At 41.4% G+C, this 23,260-nt stretch overlaps 1 protein-coding gene across 2 annotated transcripts in view; it reads right to left on the bottom strand.

Moving 5' to 3' along the window:
- Positions 1 to 1,157: 1,157 nt before the first annotated feature.
- The window catches only part of LOC128445905 (carbohydrate sulfotransferase 8), a 172,547-nt gene continuing 150,444 nt past the window's right edge, over positions 1,158 to 23,260 (bottom strand). For both annotated transcript variants that reach the window (XM_053428805.1, XM_053428813.1), the window contains 2 exons: positions 7,119 to 7,156; positions 1,158 to 5,635 (listed from right to left, as the gene is read on the bottom strand). In XM_053428805.1, the coding sequence (XP_053284780.1) occupies positions 4,523 to 5,635; positions 7,119 to 7,156 (1,151 nt within the window). In that variant the 3' untranslated portion in view covers positions 1,158 to 4,522. The remainder of the gene's footprint in view (positions 5,636 to 7,118; positions 7,157 to 23,260) is intronic.

The raw sequence follows: 23,260 nt of genomic DNA, 5'->3' as shown, positions 1-23,260 counted from the left end.
TCAGGTAGAAAAACTTATATCATACATGTTGGTGAACTTCCAACATATAAAACCATGTGATTGATGCTAGCTGAAGATTAGCCTGAATTGCTAAGAGATGTTGTTTTTCTAAAATTGTGGCTTCGGGGTAAAGTGGGACAAAGGCTGTGGAGCACAAGTTAAGTTTAGTCTTAAACATATTCTAGTGTAATATTACATTATATATATTTTATTTTTAATGTCATAAACATTGTAGAAAAGCCATCATGCCAAGAAACTATACACCAGGAAGACAACCTGGGGCCAAACACCCCTCGCAGAGATGGAGAGTGCAGCCGCTGAGGTCATGCAAGGAAAGAAGTCCCTAAGAAAAGCTGGAAGGGATAGAAATATTGATAAGACAACCCTCAAAAGATTCATAAAGAAAAAAGAGAAAGGGAAAGTAAAATCAGTAGCCTGGGGTGCAGTAGCTGAGGTAAAGAGAATATTCACAGATGAGATGGAGGAGGAGCCAAACACTTGAAACAACTAGCTGACCAGTTCAATGGCCTTGCTCCAGTTAAGTGCCGTGAACTGGCATTTGAATACGCAGAGAAAAACAATATCCCTGTCCCTGCCAATTGGACAGAGAAACAATGTAAGCTAGGGTTAGTAAGAGATCACATGAATCATAATAATCATAAATGTGCTTAATTGACCAATCCCCATGATTCTGTTACTAGTCCGATATTAGTTTTGGAATGTGTGGTTGTCAGGATTTTAACTATTACAACATGTGTTGTTATGGTAGTTTTAAAGTGGGAAAAAAGACCACTTTTTTAAAAACAATCATATTTTCACTGCACTTTGTCCTGAAGACATTCTGATCATTTCCATTGCTAGAAAACATCCTGAATTAATTGGAAATGTGTAAATTTTACTGATACATCATTTAAGCTCCCCTAGAGGGGAGCAAATGTAAAAAATGTCCCACATTACCCCGCTCTCCCCTGCCATGATCAGGTCAAAATGTATACATGTTCAATAGTTTGAGATCTATAATATAATATATATATATAAATAAAATACATAAACACCAGCATCATACTGCGCTTAGTTACAATAAGCTAAAATTGACAAGTCTTATGTACACATATGCAAACTATACATGAAAAGAAGAAAAGAGACAGGACGCGCACTGAAAATGCTAAAGACAGTTTATTAGTAGACACTCATCAGCCAGAAACGATAACCACCTGAAGAATGTCTTCCTGAAATACACCATTTGATTGGCAGTGTAAAATAAGGCAAAGGGCTTAAGATCATGTTTTTATACACTTTTGCACCAATGATAAACAGTTATACATTCACTTGTTACAGTAATTATGCTTTTGATAAATCTGTCCATACACCCACATACCAAGAAAGCTTTATTAGCTGAGGGGCAGCGAATTACGTCGTGTTTGCAGGAGCAATACTCATCATAATGCATAAGCTGTTTTGGCCAGTAATATTAGCTATAATCTGACCACAACCGAAACTATTTTGGGATTGCAAAAGCCAACGCACTATACTGACAAAGTTCATACAATATCCATCACCATAAAAGGGCTATACCACCAGAATTCTTAGAGGTCTTCAAAAGTTGATTATAGCATGTATAGATTTAAATGATATAAATTTCCCTTTACTCAGAGGCAAACAAAACCACTCTATAAAGTATTTTGTTACATAAAACACATTTTAATTGAGTGGTGAAGTGCAGTGACTGCTTTATTGGAGACCAGCCATGCTGTAGGTTTTTCCCAGCATCACAGCAGATGGAAGTCATCTTTACATTGTAATAATATCTATAATATCTGTACCCAGTTTAATGTAGCCGTTTTATCTTATTATTTTTGCATTCATGGTATTTCAATTCTTTCTTTTGGCATCACATTAAATCAAGAAGATTTAAACTCAACTTTTATTTGGAGACACCTAGGCTAAAGTGTGCGCTCAGTATATTATACTGTACAATACATATTTAGCCTTTTGAATAGTTCTGATTCTTCTTTCATATTAGATTATCCTCTTCATCTGTAAAATTATCTTACATACATCCCTACATAAAGAGATGTATAGAGAAGCCAAATTGAACAATATTTTAGTTTGAAGGCTTAGAACCTATACGAATTGCCAGTCTTTTTGCAGTTTGCAGTGCACATTGTGTGTGATCACAGTGTGGTCTGACCTGCTACAGTCAGAGCTTGAGAAAGTAGTTCACAGGTGGGTGGTGTGCTGGGAAAATACCAGTTTAGCAACATTAGAAACAGGATACCATACCTGCAAAGTGTATATATATATATATATATATATATATACTGTATGCTTCCAAAAGATGTGGGAAAAAAGATTGTAAAGCGTCTAAACAGCGTATTCAGTATTGCACATACTCACACACACACACGCACACACACACACACACATACGCACATAGTGGTGTTGCTATTGGCAACGATGTCGTTAGCCAGGATGAGTAACTAGGTGGAATGCAGCTCATCTGTACAGGGTCTTCTATTCTATTGAGATACCAATCAGTTCAGGGATAAGTAATAAAACAGCTACTTTCCAAAATTATATATATCCATTTTCATTAAAAAGAAAAGGTTGGCTACCTCCAGAGCAACCAGTGGTAACTATAATCCATCATATTTAATAATCTTCTGCAGTTTTAATGGTACCACGTATTGTATTCAGTCATTTGTCTACTTGGGATGTGCCAGTTTTTAGGTAGTGGATATTTTATTTTGGAAAGAAACTCTTCAGTTACACAACACTCTATAGTGGTATTATTGAAAGAACAGTGACATCAAAAAGGAAATAAACAGACCTTCACCAAGAAGCACTGAATATATATTCATATATATATATATATGTATATTTTAGAAATACATAGAAAAATATACAGTCATCTGAATGCCCATTATACAATTGTACACAGTAGTGTCAGAAAAAAGCCTTTATAGTGAAGTAGAAGAGATGTGATACGTACAGAGGGAATGAGTGTGAGAAGTCGGAGCTGTCTGGAGAGTGTGTGGTATGAACCATGGAGAGGTTTGGCCACTCTCTTTATTATTATTTCACTAGTTTATATTTCACACCAAATATAAACCCCTGTTTTTGCCTCCTTTCATTTTGGTTGCCAATGCTGTCAACAGAAAGTAATTGTTCTGTTGTACTAAAAGATATTAAGAGATGATTGGCAGCAACATGTTGTACCCTGTGAGTACCTGGCTGTCCTGCATATGACAACCTATGTAAATACTAGTAGTGATGGGGCTGGGGAGGTCTTACAGCAGTGAATGTGTTAGACTAAAGCACAAACCTAACCGACAAAGTTAGAAGTACAAAAATGCTACAATAAGTGCACAAAGCTTCCCAGTGGGCAGCACTGTACACATTTATACTCTTTACTCTTTTAAAGTGTTTTCATTTCTGTTACACTTTACGTTTAGTAAAACCATTTACAAGAAATATCTGTATTATTAGGTATTGATACATAGAGGTATGCTGATGGCCAACTTATTGTAAGTCAAATTGTAAGTACAAATATTTCAAAATAAAAGAGAAACTGTTTGCATGTACCTGGTGGTTGAGGGTGATTGGAGGAGTCCATCAATACATGAGCCTCATCTGAGGTCAATCAAAAACTAATAAAAGCATAATCTAACATGTTGGGGTGTCGTTACTCTTATGGTATAGGGGCTCCAAAACTACTATATAACGAAATCATGTTTAAATTTAAGAATGTGATGGGAAAATATCTGGCTTCATGTTGAATTAAACCCTAAAACATATTTATGTAACTTCGTAAGGTTTCTACCCTTACAATGTAATGTGCCTTGAGATAATATATGTAGTGTTGCGCTATACAAATAAAATAAAAACAAAATTTCATTTGCAATTTCTATTTGACTCACATAGAGGGATAATTTACAGCCTGCAAAACAACAAGAAACCTTCTTTAGAAACATAACATTTATAATTTCAAATGATATCTCACCACACCTAGTGAATAAATACCTTGTATTTCAGCACAATTTTGTGTGTTTAATACGTCACATTAACATAACCTTTGTCATATAATCTTTTTAAATGAGGATAAACAGCAGATTTTACATGGTTGTTTTTTCTGATCTCCCTAGTCAGGTGCAAAGATCCATGTCATTGTGTGATCGAACTTCATTACCATCATTGTGCGCTGCCCGTCAAGCTAAAACGTGATCATTGGCGATGTCATCCCTGACATCATCAAAGGGTTGTGTCTCGATTTAAAAGAGAAAGAAAAGGAGGAAACTTTGTCAATTTGCTCGAACACAACTCATCAAAAAAACTCTTCGTGGCACACACTGCCCTTCCGTAGATCCAGAAGAACACCCCTCCCAAAGTTTGAAGTTGATTGGACGAGCAGATGTGGAACAAATTGAAAGACGGATAGAGATTCCTCCATGTAGAGCTAGATGGTAGAGATGCAGACATGGTGGAATGTAACTGTGATTCAAGAGTCTTTATAGGAAGTCAGTCAATATAAATCTTTAAAAGGCTTGGAGTAGTTAAACATCAAGTAGTCCATGTAGTAGAAGTCATAGACTCGCTGTCTCTCCATCATACTGACCTCTGAGAAGTAATTTTGTGTGACCTGCGTAGAGGTCCTCGTCTCGGTTGGGTTCCTGTCTTTAAAACTAGGCAGCGTGAGGTTCTGTGGTGCCCCGATCAATCGCAGGAAAAAGTTGGACTCCTCATACATGGTCTCAAACTTTCCGATGAAGTCGTAGTCTATGAGACAAGGGTTGCAGAGCTGGTTGGCCTGCTCCCAGTGGATGTCCATTCCCACAGGCCTGTGGACGTCCAGCAGGTACTGGACAAACTCCTTGAATGTGACCCCATTGCCCGTCCTTAGTGCTTCCAAGGACGCGTTGGCCCTGTACTTGGAGATGATGGGTTTCCCAAACAGTGAGTGGTAGTAGTTGTTTGGATTTCCAAACTTGTCCCTATAAGCCGACACCATCCTCTCCAAGGGTTCTCGGACAAACATGACTTTGGTATACGTTTTCAGTCGATGCATGATGCCCTTTTGGTCAAAGCTGTCGAGCTTCTTGAGGCGATGGTCATAGTGGACTGAATCATGTTTAATACTCTGAGTGTTGTAGGCCTGGCCAGCAAGCACCATCAGAGTCCTCTTCCAGTTGGAACAGCCCGCCTTGGGCACCTGGCAGTACAACAACTTGTACTTGTCCACCACAAAGAGGTATTTCACATGATGCCGTGTGATGGTCCTGGAGATGCTGCTTTTGTACTTAGCACATATTTCCTTCATCAGTTTCTTGCGATCCTCCAATTGTTTGACAAGCTTTACCCAGCTCTCATGGCAAAAAGAGCCTGAGGTGGAAGATGTGAAGGATGACGAAACATTATTGGAGGGGTGACTGATCTGGGGCCTGGTTTTCAGCAACTTGCGCTGTCTTTTGGAGACATGATGGGGGTCTATGTCCTGTTCTGGAGACCCAGGGGTTGCTGTCTGTCGGCTACTCTCAAAGTGTGGGAACTGCATTGGAGGAACCAGGCTGGACAAGACGCCTTCTGTTGCTTGATGGTTGTCAGATTTACTTCCCTCTCTGTCCTGAGTAGAAAGAGTCTATAAGATAAGATGAGATAAGATAAGAAAATATATGAATACATAAAAAAATATAAAATATAATAAAATAGGCAATTAAAAATACAATAGATTAAATAAATTAAAATACAGAGGATATGAACATAAAAAGCCCCTTTCACTTCATGAGGAGGTAAACAGAGATTTGGAAATTAACGTAGACATATATATATATTATTATGGGTATAAATAGTAAAACAAATTAATAATAATGACAAGAGACAGTAGCTGAGATATACAAACATTAATTATTTGAATACGTTAATGTGGACTCACAATTTGTGTAAGAACATCAAATTTATACCTTTGACCTAATAAAGTTGATGAACCTGAGCTATATTACCAGAGGAAACATGTACCCTGCATGTTTCTTCATTACTCAAACAGACCACATGATGGTGCTATTTCCCTACACCTTCAGTAAAAGCCTAACTTCGTTCCACTCAAATGTCACAAACTGCCCAATGCCATTCATGACCTATCAATAACCTGAGCTGTGATGTCATATAAATGTCTTATAAACACTTAATGGGGAATCTAAATTGGAAACATCCACTGTCTGATTATCGTCAGATGACACCCAAGGCTATCGTGCATTCTGACATTTTATTTCAATTAAATAATGTAATGGAATCATAAAGCCAATGGAGTGGATGTATAATTTTAATTTTACAACGGACAAGGTGATGAGACCATCGTGAACCCCCCGACTTAAATGGCCATATTCTTTCATCTGCAGGGACATCTGGAGGGAAAAACAGGAGGGAGTTGTTAAGCCCAGGGTGTTTAATGAGCAAGGCTCGCATGGGACAGTGAACTGTGCTCCAAACACTGTGTTCTTCAGGGCTCACGCTAATGTGAGCTCCTGATTGGTGCTGATGATGGAGGCCCAGACGGGAGCAGGCAGGGGTCAGACGAGAGAAGATACGGGAGTAGAAGTGACGCCTGTCTGACATAGAAACCGAGTTTATAGATAGCCTAATTCAAATCTCAAGTAAACGACTTTATACAAAGACATACATATACATATATACATAGAAATTTAGGACACATTTTACCTAATGTAATTGTTTATTATCACTGTGTAGCTATAACAGTTTATTCTAATTATTTTCAGGAACTGATCGCAGTTAGATGTTATCCAGTAGCAGAGTGGATTTTCTTTACAAATGCAGGCCACTTTTAACAGTAGAATTTAATAATGACTGAAAATTCCCCCCAAAAATGTGAGAGAAAACCTTCTACAGTGGAAGGTTAAAGAAAAACAACTCTAAGTGTGATGACACCCCGGGGAACCAAGGCCTGGTTCAACAGAGAGCGTTTACTCACTGAAGTCTGACTGGCTGAATTCACTGCGTGAGGTCAGCCTCTCTACACAGATGCTATCAGACATGCTGAGAGGTACACGGCTGACAATCACTTCTTTGTGCAATAGATAACAGTAGCGGGAGCGGTAAACACGTACCTCTCTGGACTGCCGTGGAGTGCTTCCAAGCATCATGCCTGGGGAGAGACAAGGGAAAAGAGACAAGAAAATCAGCACTTAAGTAAACAACATGTACTTGTGTCCTTGTGGAGGAGAGTTAGGCGTCTCGGATGCATCACAGGCTCCAGTAATTGAACGCTTCCATTCACTTAGCATGTCAACTTTTGATTCACTGGCAAACCCCTGATGCTTTACTAGTCCACAGACAGAAGGCAGGTGGTTCTGTGTACCTGTATGTAATGAGCGACAACGAAAGAAAGAAAGAAAGAAAGAAAGAAAGAAAGAAAGAAAGAAAGAAAGAAATATAGAAAGAAAGAAAGAAAGAAAGAAAGATGCAGATCAAAAAAGAGGACAGACAGATGAAGAGGAAGAAAGAAAGAAATATGCAGCATGCAGCATGCAGACAAAAAGAAAGACAGGAAAAGGGAAACAAATATGGAGAACATAAGAGAGAAAGATGAAGTGGAATGAAGAAAGAAAGACAGACAGATGCAGCATGCAGACCAAAACAAAGAGAACAGTAAGATGAAGTGGAAGAAAGAAAGAAAGAACCAAAGAAAGATGCAGACCAGAGGAGAGACAGGTGAATAGAAAGAAAGAAAGAAAGAAAGAGGACAAGAGGACAACAAGTGAAGAAGAAAAAAAATATTAAATATACTAAAAAGAAAGATTCAGACCAGCAGAAAGACGGATGCAGCATGCAGAAGAAAGATGGATAAGGAGAAAGAAGGCAGAAAGAGGGAAAGATGCAGCATGTGCAACAAAGACAGATGAGGAGGACGGAGCAGGTTGCTGAGTTTCCAGAGCAACAGCAGCAGAAGCAGCAGCAGAGTGATGGGGTTTGTGGCAGCCTTGTGGACAGGTGCTGTGAGTACGGGCAGATGTGCTGCAGGAGGACAGACGACATGTTTAGTGGTCCGTCTCCAGCTGGACATCTCCTTTCCTTCTCCCCCCGCCCCATTCAGCTGATATGTAATCAGGCTGACAGCTCTGAGTGGGGCTGCATGGCTGCTGATGGGGGGGAGCAAAGACACCACTGCCTGAGTGGCATGTCACTTCCAATCTGAGGGTGGAAGTGATAGGAACCTGCACGCGGGGCGGAGGAGGGAGGGCGGCTGATGCAGGCCACAACCTTCCCTAAGTGATGAGATCTGTAGAGCCCTATCTCAACACTTAACACGCCTCAGTGGGGAGGGAATAAAACTCGTTGCCCAGATGCTGTGTTGTTTTAGATTAGTATGCGCTGGAGAGCCCCGCGTTGCTGTCTGGCTCTGTGTGTTGAATCTTGTCTTCATTCTTCTGAACGAGACACTGGAGGAAGAGCGGGTGGAGGAGGAGGAGGAGGAGGAGGAGGAGGAGGGGGAGGAAATAAGACGAGGGCCGGGCTAAGGAGGTGGCGTGTGACATTTTCTAATCTTGTTGGGCGCCGCTCTGCTATTTGATCTCCTAACCCTAATGATGACTCGTGTATAGGATGTGCATCTTTGCTATCTGTTTACTTTGGCACATATGAGACGCATGAATATTATCACAGCACAGACAGATGCCACTGCCAGGGAAACTCATCCAAACCTAACAATAGGAAAAGGTCTCTCTGTGTCTCCTGCTCTGAAGGGATAAGCGGGGGTGTGAGTCGCACCAGCAGCTCTGACCATCATGTCAACATACACACTCTGTTATCGATCTTGAAAACCCCATCAAGGTGGTAATTGAAATCTCCAAAGGTTTAATTGGTTGAGTCTAAGAGGTGTTTTGTCTGGTTACGAGTTTGTCACAGCTGTTCACGTCTGTATTATCACACTTTCTCATTCTGTTTCGCAGCTTCAAGCAGAGCGAAAAACCCTTTAATCCGCCGAGCTGCAGAACCATTGACAAACGTTATGATAGAAACGCATGAAGCAATATATCTGGCTCCTAATTCCACAAACGTCTGTCTGTGGACCGCAAACCTCGCTAACCGCTCAACTTCTCGTCTTTCACACTGGCCATGTGTATTGTAAATGGTCCACGGAAGCAAAGGAAGTTAGTGAGGGAGGGTGTGATTTGGACATATGGTAGATTCAATATGAACAAAAATAACAAGCACCCAGCACTCTGTAGCAGACTGTGTGCCTTGAGTCTTTGAGCACGTCTTCGACTAGATCATCGGCAACTGGGTCAAACATCAGGTCAAAACCACTGCCAGATCTTTTTGATCATTTGTATTTCCATATACATACTGACACAGACACAGTGGTGATATTCGTCAAGAGAACAACATTCATATAATCACTTCCTGTTTGGCAATTTGTCTTCAAAGTAAAAGCAAAACGTTGGTTTTGTTGCTGCAATGCTAAATGCTACGCAGACTTGCAGTGCTTTTATTTTGAAAAGTTGTGAACTTGGTTCTGAAAATTGTGTCTATTGCGTAACAGAAACGGACGACAAATGCAATTTATGACAAAATATCAGCGATTCACTAAATCATTTAAAACATATAAACCACCAGCGTGAACAGTAATAAAGCAGATTCAGTTTCATTTTATGAAAACATTGACTATAAAATTGTCATTGCAGCTAAACCAGGCAGTTTAACACAACGTTTTCTGACCTCACTCTGCATTGTATCGACTGTGTATAAAATACCACAGGCTAAGTAATCAACCCATTCCAAACAAGCAGGTTTACAATGGGCACTGCACTGGAGTAATTAGTTCATTGAATATATGATCTGTAATCATATCCTTTGTTCTGCAAAGAGAAATGTTTGAGGCACATAAGGAAGAAATGCAAAATGGCTAATTTAGACTGAAGCCATGGCATTGAATTCAGGATCTGACTTGGGCTGCTCAGCGCTCTGACAGAGGTTTCTTGTTAAGGATCTTGGGAGAATGAATGGGACATGTTGCGATTTTATTTGATGAATCTCGTCTTACACTCAAACTGGGTTTGAATTTTGGCTCTGAAAAGGCAATATTCTCTCAAGCAGCGAGACAAATTACATTCAATGAGGGGAATTTTTTTCCATGATAGAATATAACTGAAACAAGTAATATCACAATGCAAACTGAATTTCACTGGGATTTGTAAACATCATTTATCTCTTTAGTATCTATTGGTCGAGGGTAATAGCTGCCGTTTGATTGCAATTTCACACTCAGTCAATTCCGTTCAGCATAACTACGCTATTGATTTTTTACTGCTGCGCAGTGAAACACTGATAAATTGTTAAGACTTGATGTTTTATCCAGTGAGATGAAGGGAATTTATCCGGGTAATTCCACACAAATGTAGAAACTACAGTAGCAATGCAGATTATTCCCACAGATTGTGTAAAACTGAATGTTCAATTCAGGATACAAGTTGGAAGTTGGTTGACAGGCTGAATACACATTTGTTGTATTAAAGAAAAAAAAAATCAGCAGCAGGAAAGAAGAAATTAAGAATAAATGCACCAATGGGGAGTAGTCTAATGGGGAGAAACAGTCCAGCAATAAAGCTGGAGTAGTTTTGATCTACAGGCGTTAAATGTCAAATTCGGTTATTTTGAAGTCCTCCATTAAACATATACAAAATGTTGACAGCGCAGATCAAAAGAATTCCTCTGATAAGTTTTACTTTGATCAGGTATTTGTCAGGTATTTTATTCAGTTTTTCTGATAATGGAGGCTGTAATAAAAGCAGAATAAACACTTCAGCTTTGTCCTCAGTTGCCCTCTCAGTAACCTTGAGCGCCCACCTCTCTTCGCGAGCCAGAGCCCTGTGAATATTCATGCAGACGTCCCAGCCTTACTGCAAGGATCCACATAAGCAGGGGCTACATCATTAGTGGATCCATTAACATCCTTCCCTCTCAAAGACCCTTGTACATGTCTCTAACAGAGACACACATCAAACACCTCCAGTCAATCCTTTTGTCTGCCACCGCTGCCGAGGAGGAGCAAAGCACAAAAACAATGTGAAATAATGAGCTTGTCAAGTGAAGGATTGTGGCCCCAGTGCTCGAAAAGAACTTGTTAAAAGCTCATTTTAACCAGAGACGGTCCGGAGGGTGCCGGAAGCCACGCGAGACACGTCCTCCTCCAACCCACTGTTCAGACCACCCTGCCACCATCAACCTTTCATTAGGCATTCAGCACACTGAGCCAGTGTGACCCGAACCAGCTGCACTCCCCTACCTTAACAAACCACCCACACCTGCACTCTGCGCACATGCACGCTCCTCCTCCACTTGACTCTGTGTGGGAACATCAGGCTCTGGCACGCTGGTGTGGTTTATCAGAGGGAAAAACGCTGAGGAACCGAGGTATTAGGCTTTAAGCTCTGGTTCATTGATGTTCTAACTTGTTGTGGTAAGAGATAAAACAGTAGCTTCTGTTGGTGCAGAATTCCACAAGGACCGGACCATAGAGAGCTGCAGGGGGGAGGCGGAGCTGATGGGTTACTAATCAATGATTCAGGTTTGGAGTCGTGCTTGGAAAGCATCTCGACAGACCGACCACGTCTACTATGATCTGAAAAGACTGGCTCATGAAAGAATGCTTGGAAGGTTTTTAGACTTTCTAAGGTGTTTGCAATTCAAAACACAGTAGTTGTGAAAAAATGATTCCCTAATTCAGCTTAGATCCGACCAATTAGATGCACTGTAAACGAACACGCAGGAACCCAGGCAACAGAGTTATCCCACTGGACCAGTCGTAACCGTGGAGCCGTAAAAACCACACTCAATCAACCATAAAGGATTCAGTATAAGAAGATATTAATGCAACAGCCACTGTATTTAATTAGATTGATTCATTTTTATTAATTTAAATAATCAAAGTTATATATAGACAGACTTGTTGAATATTTAACAATCTAACCAGTCTTTTCACTCTGCACCTCACAACTGATGTCCAATGGTTAGTGGTGGAAAGCACAAGGGCCGTTCTAGTATTGTTTGTGTAATGCTGCTAATGAACAAAAAAGTCTAACAAAGGGACAGAGTTGAAAACATAAACTGGTTGAGCTTGAACGTTGCAGGTCATGGTTGTCATCATAAACCACAAGACCTTCACTTGATATATATGAGATTACAGAAGGAAAAAAATCTAGGCCTACTTTTTCATCTTACCATGTTTATCTATTGTAGCTATACTGCTTATTTGGTGGATAAACATTTTACAGGACACCTTATATGATGATATGTATTATCTACTACTCAACCTCGAAACAACACAATATTGCTTCTTTATGTGTTAATGTATCATCATCCTAATAACAACCCAAAAATATGTCATTTATAAGAATACAACACTCACTGGACACATTCATCAGCAGAATGAGGACTGGTGGATGAACTTTTACTCTTTAAACCTTCAATGAAAGTCTCTTTTTAACTTTGGCCACTTGAGGGCAGTGGAAACAAGTTACGGACACAACTCTTATTACCTCTTGCCCTTAACTCTTTGTCCACCACTGAAAACACTTGTGTTGGCTGACAGTCAAATTTAGGCAGTCAGCTACATCTTTATGTGCAAGTGTAGCAGTGATGCTGCTCTGTAGCTTCTTTTCGCTGCACAGCACCATATATCTGCGGAAGAGTTGGTCCAGTCTTTAATAACTAAACACTACTTCTCCACTTACTGAGATATCGGGCCACTGAACCACTTTCTAAAACGTATCTCTCAGATTCCCACTGTGCTCATCTGAAAACTGAACCACTCGCAGATGAAGGGCCACGAGCGGTCGACTGGCATCAGACGGCACGTCACCTAGAAAAGGTCACTAAGAGTCGGAGCTGTAGCGTCGTCCTCTCAGGTCAGGGTGACAGAGCTGTTTCATTATTACTGCATTCTGCGTGGTGATAGCCTCTGTATTCATCTGGCATTTCTCTGCCTGGCTCTCTGTCCTAATTGCAGTGTATTAATGTTTACTGTTTGTTTTGAACACAGGGTACTTGCAGGCCATAGATTTATGCTCGTGAAGGGTTTTATTTTATTTGTTTACATCTGTAAATGTCACAGATCAGAGCTGTAAATAACTGAAGCAGCTGTGTGGTAATTTGGATGGTTAAATACAATGTGATAAACAGTGGCTTCAGTGTGTATTAACCTGCCTGTCGATCAGCCCTCGCAAACCCTGTCCTGAGAGTCCTCAGTTGGCCTCAGTTCAATTCCTTTTTTACTGCCCCTAAGAGGCAAGGATGGAGTTATTAGTGAAATCCACGAATTACATGGTCTACACACAACGCCATGTATAGGCTCCGTTTTCACCTTTGACCCCACAGGAAGGTTAAGTGTTTGGGGGAAAACACTCACAAATTTCCCCGAATGTGTTCTCTCATTAGTTGAAATTCAAATGAAAAAGAGGACACATCCCGCGAACCAACCATAAGTAACACATGCTTTGGCTCATAATAGTCTGTGGCAGAGCACAGGCTGAGCATACAAAGATGACATCAACATTCAGGGAGATGAAAAAACGGAGCTCGGTGGAGGACTATTTATGATGTGAAGCTATGCTGCTGAATTAACACCTTTGCTCTATTTTCAGAGCACTTTGCCTCCCTGCTCCAAAGCAGTGCAGCTGCTCTGCTCATGCATCATCACTCCGAGCATAACTACTGATCACTCCCGCATATCAGCTCATGAAGGGGTTAAGTATGCTTCATTATAGCTACATTAGAAAGTAGTCTATATGATTAGTTTGTCAAGATATAATCATAATGTTAATAAACAATGTTTGATCCCAATAGAGGTGTCGTCAAGAAAGCACTTTAAAAAAGCATTTATATACATATAGAGCACATTTCCACAGACAAGATCCTTAGAAATCAGATTTTTTTTTGAAAAAGTCGAGGCAATTTGAATTGTTTCCTCTCTACAGACATATTGTAAAATTCTTCATATAGAGCCAAAATTGGGCACAAAAACTAATAGTAAAGTGAAACTGCCTCTGAGGGGCAATAATGTCCTCAAATCTTGAATACTTGTCCTCACGCTGGTAGCACTTGGCACTGAACACAGCAGGAGAGAAAATAATGAACTGCACGGATAGAACTCTGCTGAAAGGGGGTATCCAATGTGGCACTGATTACTCTTATGACAATTCATTTTGACAACAATATACTCTCAGAGTAGATCCTACTTGGTGTAATTTCAAGGTTAGGAAATGCAAAGGCTTCCCGGGGCAGATTACCATGGAAACAGAGCGAGTGGGAGAGCGGGTGTGGTGGGAGGCGGCTTGTTTCAGTATCACTCAGAGGACGGGGCCCAGCGACTCGCATGAGGAGGGATTTGTAAACAAATGCTACCTGTCAGCGGCGAGGGGTTAAGTGAATCATCTCAGCCGGGACGAGGTGCCGGAGGTTTTAATTGGCACATGTCTCACTGAGATGCTGCGGCGCTCTTGACCTCGGAGAAGAGTACACACTGCAGCACTACCTCTCTGCAAACCATCTCCCTTGCCAAAGACAATGGGAAGTTGATGGGATACAAAAAAAAGACCACAATCTGAGTGGAGTTTCAGACAAGTTTTCTGCATCGAAGCCTGAAATTTGTGAGTTCATGCAGTCAAATGTGTGGGCGGAGCTGCAGCTCGCTGAGGCACGGCGGGATAAGGAGGAGGATTGGGCGGAGGTGATGATGACATGAGGGGAGGGATGGGCTCTGATGTTGCTGTAGCCTGAGCACTGAGTCAACGATTCAAAGTGGAAGAGACAACCGACCCACTGTGAAGAGAAGCAAACTTTACAGATGGATGTGTGAACAAAATAGTCACAGGGAGGTAAGTAAGAGTAACTCTCAGCATGTAGGATGCAAATAATCACAGGCCTCCTGCTGTGGACATCTAAAGCCATGTATCAGAAAACTTCTTGAGTTGTTACAATAAAGATTTTTAATCCCAAATAAAAAGAGTGAATTTACTATTATTATGACCCGTTAGGAGCTTTGTTTGAGGTGGAGCAGGAGGGTGGTCGGGAAAGGCTGACACTTGACACCGGGTTTGGGTTAGCTCCCATTTTGTTGGACAACTCGACTCGCCCTGTGGCGCTACACACTTGAGAGACCGAGGCGCAACGGCAGCTGACGGCAGGTGGCAACCCAACAAACCTCCAGACAAGACAGGTCTCCAGTCAAAGAGTGACACAGAGCATGGACACCTTTTTCACTATCTCTCTAACCATACGACAGCGTCTGAGCTGGCCGAGCTCTCAGCCTGGCGTGGCTGGAGCGGACGCTGAACAGACCACGGCGTGGTTTACTGGCCCGCTGGTGGAAGACGTCAGGTAGTTCTGCTGGAAAGCAAAAGGAATCTAAAACCTCCCTTGTCAGAGAGTCTGCCTGCACATACGTAAGTGATGCCAATACGATTCGAGTACGACTCAAGAAGTAAACTTTACAGGTGAACGTGAAGGAGCTGAGAATAGGCCTTTCATTTATTTGTAGTGAGCAGTTCATCTGGTAACAACTATCTAATAATCAGTACCTCCATGTTGGAAGTAAATATTCACACCATATAGATTTTCCACCCAAGAATAGAAGCAATCAGAATAAATTTAATGTAACAAAATTGTGTAACATGCACAACCATTAAGGCCAGTATCTGGAACAGGTCGACATTAAATGCTATGAAACCTGATGAATTGAGAACGGCATCAATGCCAACCCCCTTTATCCACTTGTCCTTTGGATCCATACTTTATTTAGCAACAGACCACAGGATTGACAACACACTGACCCACCCCCATGTGACCATCACCAGTGCACACAGGGATGTGTCTATAGGTAACAGCGCACCTTTTGTCTATATGCAGATGACACAGGCATCCTTGGAGTCCTCATTAACTTTGTTGTGGCCTGTCAAAACAAAATCAATAATGGGCTGTTGCGCCATTCCTTCATTCCTTCACCTCAAGGTCTCACAGACAAAGGAAATGCTTGTCAGCCCTCACACAAACCAATTTCATCCACCATCCATATCCTGCCAGCGCCGAAGACGGTGACCTCATTTGCAACCAGCGCGCCATCAACTCTGACGAGTGCTGTCAACAAAAGATTCCGGTCATCACAAAACAACCAGCGACAAATCTTCCTGCTATACACTGTAGAAAATAAAAAAAAGTATAAGGTAAAAGTCTGGCAGCAAAAGTTAGAGTGAAATGAAAGTGAAATACTTAGAGTGATTCTGCAGAGATTTTTTACAAATACAAATACAGATACTTACATTCAGGAATAGGTTGTGTATTTTTTTAATTTTTTCATAAAATTCAATATAATTAAATTTTTGGGGTAAAAGTGTAACTTGTGCATTACGAGGAAACATGAATGAAACACAACCACAACGGAAGTGATTGACAATGAAATGACTTTCTGGGGCATTTTTTCTCAGATGCTGATGGTGAAAAGATGTTGTTGGGAAACAAGTGTGTTTTTCCTTTTTTGGGTGCTTCAAGGACCTGTAGCGTAATGACTCAAACTAACAAGTATCACATTTCAAGCAGTGACTGATTGTTCCAGATTTTGCCTTGACTCATATGTCCATGACACGACTATAGTAAATAAGTCTAGTCATTTTATCGTCCACATCCTTTGTCGTTCACTTATGTTGTACGTTTGTGTGGATTTTGGTTTTGTGTTGTCTGTTGAAGCCATTGGGTGAGACGTCTCAGACACTGAAAATTTGCACTTTCTTTGGAAAAAAACAGCTGTAAAATAATAGGCTATGGTGAACTAATGAAACCATTCAATTATTCATCCTAAATGCAAAACAAATTCTTAAAAATTAGCCAGCTACTAACTCTCCCCTCCTCTGCTCTAACCTGGAAAGCACACACATCAGTGTGACGACTCCCTCTGCTGCCTCTGCCTCCCTCCTGCTGCTACAGGACAATTACACACAGAATGAGACATTTGTGTCTCATTAAGGAGGAGGAGGTTTTGATATTGGGTAGAAGTGTCCTTCTTCGTGTCTTTTTGTGGAGAATTTTTAATCCATATTTTTTCCCTTTCTTGACATTTGAGGCTTGCTGCACCTGCTTTGATGACAAATTAGTTGCTTGATGACCTCTTTTAACTATTTTTCCCCCCACAGTTTTTTTAATTTCTTCTAGATTAAAGTCAATACCAAATTCTTTTCATCATGACCTCTTGGTGCACTGGCACCGCACTGAGGTGCTGTGTTCCGATGCTGCTATGTCTTCGTTAAGCCGCCGTGCTCCCCTGTTCACCTCTATTTGCAGTGAGATTGGAAACAGGAATTGGCCCTGTCACTGTTTACCCTGTCCTCTCATTTGAGTTAGCCTCACGTTCTCTTACACCCCCCTTGTTTTCCTGTCAGAACACTACTGATTACAGCAGGGACTGATGAGTCCAGACATGTGAGTAAAGCACAGGGAGCGTGGTGGAATGCTAAGTGAATAGTTAGGGGACCCGCACTGGTTGATCAGCAGCTCCAGAATTAACCCTTCGACTGCAGTTCACATCTGTACATCACATGGAGTTCCCCCAAAAAGTTGGATCCAGAGTGAAGTAGTGCCGATATCTTTATATTTTCTCAGAATTCTACAATGGGAAGGAAGGCTTATTGTTTTCTGCCGTTACAAAACCATTTCTGAATTATTTAAGTAAATGCAGATGTCGAAAGTTTATTTCTATATATAATAAAGGTAAGAACTTTATTTGTATTTAAAGATATACATGTAAGAAGGTTATTTATATATATTTAAAGTATTAAATGTAAGCATGATTATTTTATTTATAAAGTGATAAAAGAAAGTTTTTTTTACCATGATAACATTAAAACTTTGACACATATTATACCAAAACTTTTACTGAGAAGAGGAAGATTTGCAGATTTTACACATGGTTGCACAACCTGGGCCTATTTCAGTTCCTTGCTTACAAGACTTATGCTCTATTTAGATTACCTTCGACCATAGAATTTGATATAATCAGCACAGACGATTCCAATTTATCTGTAGACACTTTTTGTGAGTTTAGAAAGTGAACTTTCTGAAGCAGCAGAAGAAAAAGAAGAAAAAAAAGGAATTGTGGGGGTTGTGATTGACGGGTGTGATATTTTTGGCATCACCACATTATTGATTCAACAAACTGCACAGACTCTCCCATACTTTAGCGATTTTCATTTTGAGCGATTCACTTCTTGTGCTTTATATTCGCGTTGCTTGTTCAGTGAGGGTCAACATACAAGATGAGTATTAGATTATAAACTTGTCAATCTGGTCAACAGTCAGTAATCTTAGTCAAACAACAAGATGCCTTAATCCTGTATGCGCAGATTCATACAAATGTCATATAACCCTCCCCAGTGAAGATAATCCATTTCCTTATTGGCACGGGGGTGTTAATGGCTCAGATTGATTGGTTGTCATTAACAAATGCATTACGAGTTGGGAGGTAGAGGACAAGCACCATGGGTTCACTCCTGCAAGCAGCTTTATTTCTTTGCCTCGGAGCCATGCATTCTTAACGTGCCTGCTGGTTCACCTTTGAGCTCTGACCACAGCACAAACAGGACCAGCCCAGGGCTTCATAGCAGCTTCTGATCCGCCTCCAGCACTTCCCTGTTCCTATTTCCTCGCCTCTGGTCTCGCCTCTGTTTCCCTACGCATCCCCTCCAACTTGATTCTCTCCTGCTCCAGGTGCCGGTCCTTTATTTCCAACTCCCCCACCTCCTCCCGAGTGTCTTATCTCGTCTCTCCCCTCCACTCTGGTCCTCTTCAGCGCATCACCTTATGGCCTCGGGTCTCCAACCTGTAATTTCCTTTTGCACCTGACTGTGCCCTCTGCATTGGTCCCCAGCTACATTCATAACCAGCAAAACAATAAAACAAAGCACCCAACAATAACCAGAACAATACACCTACAAAATGTGTGCCATTACATCTCCCCTGACTAAACCGCAGGTTTCTTTATGTCCTCAACACTGCAGGGTGATGACCAAGGAAATAATGTCCTTCTTAAAGCCTTTTTTTAAATAAACAAGGGCCTCTTGTCCCACCGAGCTAGAGTGTGTGTGAAGATCTGTACAGAGCAACTCTCAACCTATTCCTCTCTACAGCTCTGTGCTAACGAGAGGTGTGTGTGTGTGTGTGTGTGTGTGCATGTGTATATACTGTCAAAGGGCTGTCGCACTGACTGACACTCCCCCATGCCTGAAATAACTTACACACGTCAGGTGGCTGCTGGCCCAAGGTCCCCAGAGCAGGGGTGTCATTTAAGAAACACAGCTTGTTCTTGCCGCAGCTAACAGTGCATGCTGCTGACTGCCAGTTATGGAGAAAACACCCCCCCCCACCAAAAACAAAACAGCCAACAGCTGAGTGAAAAGCAAGATACCGATTGAAAATGTGTCTGTGGATTGTAACTCTGCTAGTCCTCTTCATAACATATATTATAATCTTAATCTTCTCTCAATTTCTTGATGTAAAAATGCAAGTTGCAACTTTCAGTGGACACAGATCGTGGAAAGTATGATCAGCCCTTAACCTTAATCTTGCCTCATTAGGTATTAAACACCTTTTACTGAAGAGGTAAATGTGTCATTGTGTGTGTTTATGTGTGTGTGTGTGTGTGTGTGTGTGTTTGTGTGTCTGAGTGTGTGCAGTAGCAGCTATACGTCTCGATGCAGGCGTTTTATTAAACAGTTGAGTGCAGAACCTTGCAGAATAAACCTCTAAAGGAGCATGAATTCAGTTTGCGAGCTATTTTTAGTTCACGCTGTTTGTTCCAACACCTGATAGGTATTCATAAACCACGCACTTGCTGGAAAAATCAGATGAAAACCATCCGTGGCATAACATCTTCGATCCCACACTTCTCCCCTGCATCTGTTAACCTGCTTCAGCATTTAAAATGCTCATCAAGCCCTGAGTCCTTCCTCGTTCTGCTCTCTCAGGCTACTTTCTTCTCACTGTCAGGGAAAATGCCAGAGAGGTGCGGTGAGAGCCATGCTCCACTACCGGTGCTGGTAATTTGACAGCGAGCAGAGACGATACAGAATAATTGGAATAGCATTTACGTGTCATTGTGACACTGATGGAGAGAGCTCAACATTTAACGTGCCTGGAATGGTGCAGGCTAAATGCAAGTCGGAGCATCCTGGATTCGATTTCACAAGTTGTCCGGCTAAAACAGTGGTGGGTTAATTAGACAAACTAGACGGCTGACCTTTTGTCAGAGCCCTTCGTGTCTGAGGCGCTTTGCTGGAGAGCAGACCGGAGCAATACAAATGATGATTTGGGCAAAAGTGGGGCCCTGTGAACAACAAGCCAATGATGGCAAGAGCTGCAGGCTTTCTGATGTCTTAAATTGGACCTAACTCAGTGGGGCAGATGCATCCAGAGATAACAGGATGATATGACTGGCAGCTTTCACACATGGATGAGTGTTCAGAGAGCCGCTCTCCCCATTATCAGGCGATGCAAAGAGTGAAACGACGAGTCACTTTTTGTCTGAAAGTGCACCGGTCCAGTGGCAGTAACACAAAGAATCAAGATGATATGACTTAGTGGTTTCACAGAACTTTTTAATTGGTTCCTTTTACTGAACAGTGCATGTCATCTCACAGATTCCAGTGAGGAAAGAGTGAGTCTTCCTATTAGCAGACGACACACAAGCAAAACAGCTACAGTCTGTCTCATTCTTCAACAAAAACATCCCATAGATCTCAGCTGCACTTGTGTTTTCATACTATGTGGACAACAGAGGCTGCCTTGCTAAAGAAATGAAACATAAATTAAGTAAGTTGTGTTTGTGAGTCAGCCAATGGTGGTGTGAGATCAAGATGCATTACATACAACTATTGTGTTTGCAGGCTCTTTGGCGGCGCATTGGTGAGACAGCCAGGACGACTTCCTGTCCCCTCCTGTTCTGCTGTCACACTGGCCGCTGCTGCCAGCCTCAGAATAGAGGGACAGCACAGCGTAATGAGCAGGATTACCGAGGGAGACTGGCAGGAATGGTATGGTATCAAAGGAAATCCAGTCAGGGAGGGATATTTAGACAGCACTCGTATTCTTTTATTCATTGCCTGTGCGCCCAGAGTGACTCAGCTCACTCTCCTGCTGTCAAACCCTGTCATTATCCATTAGTGCGTCTCGGGTTCGCCGGGGACCGCCCACTGCTGCTGCTGGCATGTGTGAGTATAGGTGTCCATTGGCGTGTGTGTGTGTGTGTGTCATGATCATGTGCACCTGCATGTTGTGTAGGTGCGTGTGGATGCGTGTGTTCACAGCACAGTCTCTGTGTACATACTTGAGTTTAGAGTTTGCCCTGCAGGCTGGCGGTGGGCAGGTTGGCTGATTGTTGTAGCTGCTGTAAAGCCTTGTTAAGCACGGTGAGTTTAAGGAGCAGTAACAAAGGCTCCATTAAGACCATTCACACACACAGGAAAGGTAGATCTCTGGCTAAGCTTTGAGAGGATGGCTGTGTTTTCATGCCTAATTGTCAGTAACTGATTCATTGCAATTCTACATTTAGCAATGCTGCATTTCCATAAAAGCAATATTATAATTCCAAGTCCATTCCTTACCCCAAATGGTAATGTTTAATTTTATGGGTATTTTATGGGTTTTATGGGTATATTTTATTCCTAATGATTTCCTTGGACATTTTCTGAAAGGAAGAATATAATTGGGTTCTATTTGTTAGGGAAATTGGTAAGTATCCCAAGTAAATATGCATTCACTGGAAATGACTATTGGACAATTTATTAGCTTCATTATGCCTTTTCAACTATGTGTTTTTCTCTAGACAATTTTTTGATTTTTGGATGCTCAGCTCACGTTTTGAGCACTGACTAAAAATATCCCCTGGTTATTAGAGCAAAAACTATATTCAGAAAAGATTGCAATGAGGTCTTACTCCCAAAAGAGCTAGAGGAACACGGATATAATTTCAACTAAGAAAAAAGTTAGATAAATATGAAAAAAAAAACTATAATATAGCAACCAATGTCACATCATAATTAGGCCACTTGACTGATCGCAAACCACCATATACACAAAATATACTCAATGATGTGTGGCTTTGGTCAAAGCTATATAGCTAATACTAAACAAGGCATTACTTAATTGTGCATTTTACTGAATCAGGAATTGTTGGACATATATTCAGCCGCTCTGTGTAAATTGTGGTCCCTTCATGGCCCCTGTTTTCTGTTTGTTTAAGGTTTTGAAAAACCGTTTAAAAGACGCAAGATCATAATGTAGGCAAAATAACTAATATCAATTACAGAGCCACTCTTACATTTTTGATATTACTTATAGTATCAGAAAAGCACATCTGTGACATGGCTGCTTACTGAAACACAAAACCTTTCCATTATTGTTGCACCATGCTTTTCCTGATATAATGTAAAACCGTGTGTCCAAAATCAATTCCCATATTTTCTCTTTAACTTCTGACTTTTTGCTCAAAGGTCCAACGTCCAGAGACGTAAGAAGGCGGGGAGAGACCTGGAGGGAAATCACACAGTGGCCTGGAGTTCCTCTGTTAATCTATATGAGCTGTTTGCAGTCCAATGGTCAGATTTGTGCAAACAACACCAGGCAAAAGTGACACTTGCTTTCTGTCCTGACACATCCAGAGTGTAGCTTTTACTTTAGCAACAGGTATCGCACAGTGTCAAGCTGCTTTCATTCACAATACTGTTAGTTTGTCTGTTTTTGCAGGTAGAGAAGCCAAGGCCTTTCTGATTTGGTCACCCAATGATTTACTTGAAAAAAGGACACCTTCAAGGTTTGTCACGACTATCAGGAGAGCTCATACTTTTAATAAGCTATCTTTTACCCTGCCGTGCTTTTGTTTACGATCGGTAGAGTGTAAAGTTCCACTAACACACAGAATAAATGCAAAGTCATTTCACCCTGCAGTTCATTGAATACTGACTCATCAGGACCTGCACACCTGAGAATTGCAATTTAGTCAAACTGCAAGGACCCAAATGCTAATGTACAACCCCACATTTCTGTATGACTGTCTGTGTGTGTGTGTGTGTGTGTGTGTGTGTGTGTGTGTGTGCGTGTGTGTGTGTGTGTAGGATAAGGCTAAGGAGGCTGGGCCTTAGGCATTGCTCCTCTTTTCTCTCCGCTCAGCTGTGTTCCCTGAGGAGGGCAGGCAACGGGCCAGAACTGCCGG

This window comes from Pleuronectes platessa, chromosome 1, assembly GCF_947347685.1.
Source record: "Pleuronectes platessa chromosome 1, fPlePla1.1, whole genome shotgun sequence".
Classification (NCBI taxonomy): domain Eukaryota; kingdom Metazoa; phylum Chordata; class Actinopteri; order Pleuronectiformes; family Pleuronectidae; genus Pleuronectes; species Pleuronectes platessa.
The sequence above is the reverse complement of the archived record's forward strand: the minus strand, read 5'-3'. Positions and strand labels throughout refer to the sequence as shown.